This window comes from Coregonus lavaretus, assembly GCF_964263955.1.
Source record: "Coregonus lavaretus genome assembly, contig: HAP1_SCAFFOLD_731, whole genome shotgun sequence".
Lineage (NCBI taxonomy): Eukaryota > Metazoa > Chordata > Actinopteri > Salmoniformes > Salmonidae > Coregonus > Coregonus lavaretus.
Genome location: NW_028156703.1, coordinates 240,462 through 249,886, shown reverse-complemented (window position 1 = coordinate 249,886; position 9,425 = coordinate 240,462). Strand labels below are relative to the sequence as shown.

At 44.8% G+C, this 9,425-nt stretch overlaps 1 protein-coding gene across 1 annotated transcript; it reads left to right on the top strand.

Annotated features, from left to right (window-relative positions):
• The first annotated feature begins 1,217 nt into the window (after nt 1–1,217).
• LOC311126071 (uncharacterized protein) lies at nt 1,218–8,210 on the top strand. Its single transcript, XM_084200096.1, has 5 exons — nt 1,218–1,344; nt 4,357–4,461; nt 4,638–4,713; nt 5,460–5,686; nt 5,760–8,210. The coding sequence occupies exons 2-5, from the start codon at nt 4,372–4,374 to the stop codon at nt 6,816–6,818; spliced, it is 1,452 nt and encodes a 483-aa protein (XP_084056222.1). The 5' UTR covers nt 1,218–1,344; nt 4,357–4,371; the 3' UTR covers nt 6,819–8,210.
• The last annotated feature ends 1,215 nt before the right edge of the window (nt 8,211–9,425 follow it).

The following is a 9,425-nucleotide window of genomic DNA, read 5'->3' as shown; positions in this document are numbered from 1 at the left end:
AAAGCGTCTGCTAAATGGCATATATTATTATATATATATTATTATTATATTATAAACTTGGCAGTAGAAAACCTAATCAGTATATTTGACCTCACAGCTTCCCTATCAAATCAAAAAATCTCTAACAGAAAACCGAAGAAAAGTAACAACAGTGACAAATGGTTTGATGAAGAATGCAAAAACCTAAGAAAGAAATTGAGAAACCTATCCAACCAAAAACATAGAGACCCAGAAAACCTGAGCCTACGCGTTCACTATGGTGAATCACTAAAACAATACAGAAATACACTATGGAAAAATAAGAAACAGCATGTCAGAAATCAGCTCAATGTAATTGAAGAATCCATAGACTCTAACCACTTCTGGGAAAATTGGAAAACACTAAACAAACAACAACACGAAGAGCTATCTATCCAAAATGGAGATGTATGGGTAAACCACTTCTCCAATCTTTTTGGCCCTATAACAAAGAACAAACAGCAAAAAAATATACATGATCAAATACAAATCTTAGAATCAACTATTAAAGGCTACCAGAACCCACTGGATTCTCCAATTACATTGAATGAACTACAGGACAAAATACAAACCCTCCAACCCAAAAAGGCCTGTGGTGTTGATGGTATCCTATCCTCAATGAAATGATAAAATATACAGAAATGATAAAATATATTGGAACCAAGGACTGATCACCCCAATCCACAAAAGTGGAGTCAAATTTGACCCCAATAACTACCGTGGGATATGCGTCAACAGCAATCTTGGGAAAATCCTCTGCATTATCATTAACAGCAGACTAGTTCATTTCCTCAGTGAAAACAATGTATTGAGCAAATGTCAAATTGGCTTTTTACCAAATTACCGTACGACAGACCACGTATTCACCCTGCACACCCTAATTGACAAACAAACAAACCAAAACAAAGGCAAAGTCTTCTCATGCTTTGTTGATTTCAAAAAAGCTTTTGACTCAATTTGGCATGCTATACAAATTGATGGAAAGTGGGGTTGGGGGAAAAACATACGACATTATAAAATCCATGTACACAAACAACAAGTGTGCGGTTAAAATGGGCAAAAAACACACACATTTCTTTCCACAGGGCCGTGGGGTGAGACAGGGATGCAGTTTAAGCCCCACCCTCTTCAATATATATATCTACGAATTGGCGAGGGCACTAGAACAGTCTGCAGCACCCGGCCTCACCCTACTAGAATCTGATGTCAAATGTCTACTGTTTGCTGATGATCTGGTGCTTCTGTCACCAACCAAGGAGGGCCTACAGCAGCACCTAGATCTTCTGCAAAGATTCTGTCAGACCTGGGCCCTGACAGTAAATCTCAGTAAGTGATGGTGTTCCAAAAAAGGTCCAGTTGCCAGGACCACAAATACAAATTCTATCTAGAAACCATTGCCCTAGAGCACACAGAAAACTATACATACCTCGGCCTAAACATCAGCGCCACAGGTATCTTCCACAAAGCTGTGAACGATCTGAGAGACAAGGCAAGAAGGGCCTTCTATGCCATCAAAATGAACATAAAATTTGACATACCAATTAGGATCTGGCTAAAAATACTTGAATCAGTTATAGAACCCATTTCCCTTTATGGTTGTGAGGTCTGGGGTCCGCTCACCAACCAAGAATTCACAAAATGGGACAAACACCAAATTGAGACTGCATGCAGAATTCTGCAAAAATATCCTCTGTGTACAACGAAAAACACCAAATAATGCATGCAGAGCAGAATTAGGTCGATACCTGCTAACTATCAAAATCCAGAAAAGAGCTGTTAGATTCTATAACCACTTAAAAGGAAGCGATTCCCAAACCTTCCCCAACAAAGCCATCACCTTCAAAGAGATTAACTTGGAGAAGAGTCCCCTAAGTAAGTTGGTCCTGGGGCTCTGTTCACAAACACAAACAGACCCCACAGAGCCCCAGGACAACAACAACAACACAATTAGACCCAACCAAATCATGAGAAAACAAAAAGAGAATTACTTGACACATTGGAAAGAAGTAACAAAACAACAGAGCAAAATAGAATGCTATTTGGCTCTAAACAGAGAGTACACAGTGGCAGAATACCTGACCACTGCGACTGACCCAAACTTAAGGAAAGCTTTGACTATGTACAGACTCAGTGAGCATAGCCTTGCTATTGAGAAAGGCCGCCGTAGGCAGACCTGGCTCTCAAGAGAAGACAGGTTATGTGCCCACTGCCCACAAAATTAGGTGGAAACTGAGCTGCACTTCCTAACCTCCTGCCAAATGTATGACCATATTAGAGACACATATTTCCCTCAGATTACAGAGATCTACAAAGAATTCGAAAACAAACCCAATTTTTGATAAACTCCATCACAGCAGCAAGATTTGTGACCTGTTGCCACAAGAAAAGGGCAACCAGTGAAGAACAAACCCCATTGTAAATACAACCCATATTTATGGTTATTTATTTTCACATTTGTACTTTAACTATTTGCACATTGTTACAACACTGTATATATACATAATTTGACATTTGAAATGTCTATATTCTTTTGGAACTTCTGAGTGTAATGTTTACTGTTAATATTTATTGTTTATTTCACTTTTGTTTACTAACTACTTCACTTGCTTTGGCAATGTTAACATACGTTTCCCATGCCAGTAAAGCCCTTGAATTGAAATTGAATTGAGAGAGAGAGAGAGAGAGAGAGAGAGAGAGAGAGAGAGAGAGAGAGAGAGAGAGAGAGAGAGAGAGAGAGAGAGAGAGAGAGAGAGAGAGAGAGAGAGAGAGAACATTAACATTTAAATTCTGTCATTACAAGCAGCAGTAGCAGCCTAGCTACTCTAGATAACAGATTTTGTTGCAGAGGGTGACCCACTCCTGGACGAATCAGAGGGTTACTGAAGCACCATCTGATTAGGAGAGGCTTTAGAGTGCTACTCCGTCATCTAGTGGCTGTTGTAGGAATTGACACTTCCATAGAGGTTGAAATGGCTGTCTGATTTTAGGGTTGGTTTCAGGTGATATTGAACAAAATATGATTTCTTTTTTTCCAGCATTGACCTGCTTTGGTATGTTACCCCCAAGTGACATTATAATATATTTTCAATTTTTCTCTCTATCTACCCCTCCCTGCATCCATCTTTCTCTTATCCCCCCCCCCCCGTCCCCCCCGTCTCCAGCCCTCTCTTCACTCTTCACTCTCTACCCCTTTCTCTTTCTCTCCCCAACCCTTCTCTCTATCTATCCCCCCTTCCATCTGTTCTCTAGATCTATCCTCTTTCTCTCTCTATCTATCCCCTCTCTCTCTCTCTCTCAGAGGTAGTGTAGGTTAGATCAATAGCCATTATCAGCCCTGCTGCTGACATGCCATTCATTTCCACTGGAAGAGAGACCTGATACTCCATCTGGGGCTAGACACACACACACACACACACACACACACACACACACACACACACACACACACACACACACACTCACACACACACACACATACCTGGCCTGCATACTAACACTATATCAATGGCTTCAATGTCCTGAGGCTAAAGCTATAACACGGTTGTAAGATGGGTCCGATAGCTCAGTTGGTTAAAGCATGGCGCTAGCCTTAATGACTTGGGATACCCACTCTAAATAAGATGGAAATGAAATGTAGGAGGGGAGAAAACACAGAAAGAGAAGGAACGAGAGAGAAAGAGATAGAACGGCTCAACAGCAGGACAGTGATGAGAGGAGATTCCTCATCCCTCCTTTCCCCCCTCGGCCCTTTTCCATTTCCATTTAAGCCACCATCCCAAGTGAAAGACATGGTGTCGGGAGGAGCTTAGTGTGTGTGTGTGTGTGTGTGTGTGTGTGTTTTGGTGGCGGCAGGGAAAGGCTATACATCTTTGGAATGTGCTGGCTTTGTGATAACCAGGGGAAAATGCGATGGGGGTTGGAGGGAGGGAGGGAGCGAAGGAGGGAGGGACGGATAGGGGGAAGAGTTGCTCACGTGGGAACGACTGATTGGGGACAGTCTACAGGGCCAACACAAACACATAGCTTTGGCTCCTGGAACCACTTGGAACATACAGTTATTTACGACCCCACTGGTCGGGAAGGAAGGAAGCCATGTTTTATAACAAAGCAGGGAAAAGATGTCTGGCTGGGTTTTTTTCTTATTTTTCTTAGACATACCTTTAACTGGATAAGCATTTCATTTATTTCAGAACCAAATCTCATGTGCATGCTTTTCGGTCATGAAAGGAAACATTTTGTTGTCATGAAAATGACCACTTTTTCTACATTTTGCTTCTCTGTGAAAATGATCTCTCTCTCCCCCTCTCTCCCCCTCCCTCCCTCTCCCTCTCTCTCCAGGAGCAGACCCCAGGTATGGTCCCAGGTCTTCAGGACCCATCGGTGCCCCGTCCAACCCAGACCAACTACAACAACCTGCTGCTCATCAGGAGACACCTACAACAGGTACTTAGGGAGGGATGGAGAAAGAGACAGAGACTTACTGACTGACAGACAGACAGACAGACAAGGTCTTGGGCTTTTTGAAGTTTGTTAGTTTTTTGCAGTGAAGACGCATTGTGGCTAGTGTCTTTGTGTTAGTAGCCTACATAGGCTAAATACTGGGATGTTGTGTTGTTCAGCAGGAGCAGAAGAGGCAGATGAACCAGATGAACGGCGCACAGATGGCTGAGTGCCAGCAGGGGGCACCATTTACAGGTACAGTCAAACACCAAACTAAATGTTGAATGTTTTATTTCCCTATTAATTCCAGTAAGTATTATCTAAATAATATTGGCTTTCATTATCACCAGCAAGCACTCAAAATGACATGAAATCAGAAGGATGGATATTCTCAGGTCTTAGACTCTTCTCCTTCCCTCTCTTCTCTCTCTATCTCCTTCCCTCTCTCCTCTCTCTATCTCCTTCCCTCTCTATCTCCTTCCCTCTCTCCTCTCTCTATCTCCTTCCCTCTCTATCTCCTTCCCTCTCTCCTCTCTATCTCCTTCCCTCTCTCCTCTCTCTATCTCCTTCCCTCTCTATCTCCTTCCCTCTCTCCTCTCTCTATCTCCTTCCCTCTCTATCTCCTTCCCTCTCTCCTCTCTATCTTCTTCCCTCTCTATCTCCTTCTCTCTCTTCTATCTCTATCTCCTTCCCTCTTTACCTCCTTCCCGCTCTCCTCTCTCTATCTCCATCCATCTCTATCTCCTTCCCTCTCTATCTCCTTCCCTCTCTCCTCTCTCTATCTCTATCCATCTCTATCTCCTTCCCTCTCTATCTCCTTCCCTCTCTCCTCTCTATCTCCTTCCCTCTCTATCGCCTTCCCTCTCTCCATCTCCTTCCCTCTCTATCTCATTCCCTCTCTCCTCTCTATATCCTTCCCTCTCTCTCCTTCCCTCTCTCCTCTCTCTATCTCCTTCCCTCTCTATCTCCTTCCCTCTGTCCATCTCCTTCCCTCTTTCTAGGTGGTGGTCGGCCTCTCTCTGCAGACTGTGGTGTTGGCTACCCCATGGGTGGTCCCCAGCTATCCCACGGTGGTCCCCTCCCATCTGGGCCCGGCCGCCTCTCCCTTCCCCCAGGCCACCCAGGCCACCCCGGACCCCCAGGATCTCTCACCCAAGTGGGCAGGCCGGTAGGCGCCTTCATGGGTGGTCCTCCAGGCTCCAAGCAGCCCTTCTATCACCCTTCACAGGTAAGATGAACTAACAGTTGAGACAAGACAGTTGTTTTTGTGTTTTTCTGATTCTCCTTGTTGTTGTCTACAGGGGGGCGAGTTTGTTGATGCTGGTGGTATGCCAATGAGACAACCACAGTTGGCGCACGGCATGATGGGTATGGGCGGTCCGGCTGGTCCTCCAAGGCCTGGGATGCAGCAGCAGGTGTCCAGGACGGGGATGACAATCGTGGGGTCGGGGCCCGGGTCAGGGCCTGGGTCGGGGTTACCCCCTGGTCACCCCCAGCACCCACAGCATCTACCACAGGCCCATAGTGGTGGAGGGGCACCACTCCCACGTCTGATGTTTACCGCTCAGCAAACACACCAACAACAACAACAACAACAACAGACTGCAATGTGGCCTCCGCAGCAGCAGGGGGGACTAGTGAATTCCATGCAACATCGCATGCCCTGCAGCGACGGCCACATGGACCCGTCTGCCAATCACCAGCAGTCGCACGGACACATATTTCCTGGAGGGGGTGGGGGCACCAACGGAAGCTGCAACCTGAACCCCAACGGCCAGTTTACCCAGCAGGCATTGCGGTCGGGGATGCCCGGGGTTGGTAACAATTTTGCCCCCCACCAAGGACCTCCATCGTTACCCTCCAACCAAGGGGTCGGGGTGCCGTCCTTTCCCAGGAGACTGATGCAGAAGCTGGGTGTGTCCACGGCAGGGCAGCCCCTACCCTCCATGGTCCACCAGGGACTTCAGCCCGGTATGAGGCCCAGGGGACCCCTCTCGGCCCTGGCTGGGATGAAACCCGTTCCCCCTGGTATGATCCACCATCCAGCCCACCCAGTCCACGGTATGGCCCTACCTAGCTATCCTGCCTCTGGGGCCGTCGTCACCAAACACCCCCAACCCCACCCACACCAACATCCCCACCCCCATGGGCCCGGGTATGGACCAGGTCAGGGGAACCCTGGACACAAGCTACCCCCGTATGAGTACACTCAGCAGGGGCAGAGTAATGGGGGGATGGGGGGTAGGCCTGGTGGTGGTGGAGGAGGGGAGGTAGACTTTATTGACACTCTGGTGGGGTCAAACGAGGACTGGCTCAATAACCTCACTATGATAGACGAGTACCTGGAGCAGAACTCATAGGAGTGGGGTCAAAGGTTAAATGTCAGGGGTCAGTAAGTTGACCTCATTCCTGTATAGAAGCGCTAGGGTTAAGGGTGTGAAATGGACAGGGTATATAAAAGGCGTATGAAGGCTTTATAACTGGTAATAACAGGTGTGTGTATCTTTCTAGAAGGTTGTAGAAGGTGCCATGGTTATACCTAACTTGAGTGGACGGTTTGAGTGAATGTGATTGGAGCACTACACAGCCAACCCGCTGCTGCCGCATAAACCAACCTTTGCCTCCCACCCCAAAATGGCTACATTCCCCGCAAGGTGTGCTGTCCATTATCGCCAGCGGCAATATTGGAAAGAGGGAATGGCCAAAATGGAACTCACGGAACACACAGAACCTCATCATCACGTGGTTACCTGGGAAACAGAAGCTTCACTCTAAAGCGCTAGCAACAGAGTAGTGGAGTCGCATTCTCATTGGTTGTTTCTGTGTCTGTAGCTTGAACAGTGGACTAATAAAGTTGTTTGAAATTTCTCCCCCGTAGGGATTTCTCCTATCAAAGGGATAGGTGTATAAAACGCACTGTGATTGGATAAAATCAATGTCCTCCAACAATGCAATTGGTCCAATGTTTTTCAGTGCATTGTTGTGATTTGTTTCTAAATTCAGTTGAATTTGCAACACCAAATCTGAGGTTTACTTTCGTATCAAAGTAATTGGGTGGGATTTGGAAGCACAGCTCAAAAACATAACAATTGCAGATTAACCAATCGGATTAGCTCCTGCTCTCACATAATGTATTTGAGCCAATACAAAGGTGAATTAATATACAGGGAAATACAGCCAATCCCTGATCAGTTTGGGGTAATATATATCACTGATTGGCCAAAGGAACTACAGAGATGATCTGCCAATGTTACCATGGCAATTTGTTATCACTATTTTGATTTGGATCAGTCGTGTGGGGTAAACTGTATCATACACAAAAGAGAAGTACACATATTTATACTTCTTTTCTGCAGGTTACAAGTCTTCAGATTCCCTTTGTACATAAAAAATAAATAAAAAATGATTGAAATTATAGCTCACGAAATGAAATCTGTTTTAATTTGTTTTAAATATGCAAGTCAATACAGTTCGTTTTTTTTCTCTCAGTAATACTGTGTATTACAATGTTATGACATATTTGTTATGTTTTTGACATAACTCGACTCCTGGTGCCCCAATGGCCAATGGTTCTTTTGATAGGTGATGGAGAACATTTACAAACACACACACACACACACACACACACCATCTCTCACTCTGGCACTACCTGCACTCCATACCTGTGAGGTGAAAGTTGAAAGTTCATTATCTTGGTCCATCTACTGTAGTGTAATATCTTTGTTCACAAACAATATATCTATCGACTTAGACATTGTCAACATTTCATTACAATCCAAGACTACAATATAATCTATTTTATCTGTATTACCTTATCACAAGGTAAACAGCACGTAAAGTGGAAGGCACTATCATAGAATTAGAATGAGTAGAACAGGCATACCTATTCAAATAAATTATGCCATAAGGTTCCAATTCCGTTCGTTTCATTCTATTTCTATGGGCACTTTGCTATGTATGTCATTCCAATACCAACAACAATCCACTGTGCCGCACTCTATAAGGACACATGTCAATAGTCTAGAGTTGGCTCCTCTCCTTGTCTCCTCTCCTTCATTCACACTGATCAGAAAAAAATTACTGGACAGGTGAAAGCTGGTTTGCTAGTAGGATTCCGCCATATTACTTTCACCTATCCTATTCCTATCCATTCAGATTGGTGCTGATGACAGAGAGGAGACTAGGAGAGGAAACTATTCCTATCCATTCAGATTGGTGCTGATGACAGAGAGGAGACTAGGAGAGGAAGCTTGTCAAGACTATTAGGAGGCACCCCCAGAAGGGTTTCCCCTACCTTAGGACCACACAGGCGGGGGGACGGCGATTTAACAAGGGATTAATTGATTATCTGTGATTATATTTTTAGTTCTTGTCTTGAGTTTTTATTTGATTTAAAATAATAAACTGTATAGATGGAAAAAAAGAAAGAAAATAAATGGCGTCTGGCTTTTTTAATCCACACGGGTTCTGCCAAGTTCTGTTTTTCACTCTGTTTTTTAATAATTCCCTTCTTTTTTCCCTTCTCTTTCATGCCCGAGGTATTGCCTAGTTCAATTACCATGTCTAAACAATAGCCTTCCACTCCTATTCTTCCCTTTGTCTAACATGCGTCACATTGACACACGTTCCACCTTCCATGATGTTAGCGAGTAGCGGCCTCTAGTGGTCATTGTACGAACTACACATATAACCTCCTGGGCATTCTAATGTGTGTCAAGTATTCCGCACAGAACACATAGATTTTCCGTCGATACTGCAGTTAACGTGGTTCATGACAACATCACACTATGGAACCATAGGGGGGAAACCCTGTTCATTTCTCAGGCTTTCTCTCTGAACTTATTTTGAATCCAAAGGCTTTCACACATATGCACACACACACACACACTTTCTCCCTGACATTGTGGTTAACAGTCATCCCACACATCTACAGACAGCAGAAGCTCTGGGGAGTATGTGGGTGTGTG

Excerpts from the sequence above, each read along its gene's own strand:
- LOC311126071 (XM_084200096.1), top strand. The coding sequence starts at position 4,372 with ATGGTCCCAGGTCTTCAGGACCCATCGGTGCCCCGTCCAACCCAGACC. Across the intron at positions 4,462-4,637 it reads TCAGGAGACACCTACAACAG|CAGGAGCAGAAGAGGCAGAT; the intron begins GTACTTAGGGAG and ends TGTGTTGTTCAG. Across the intron at positions 4,714-5,459 it reads GCAGGGGGCACCATTTACAG|GTGGTGGTCGGCCTCTCTCT; the intron begins GTACAGTCAAAC and ends CCCTCTTTCTAG.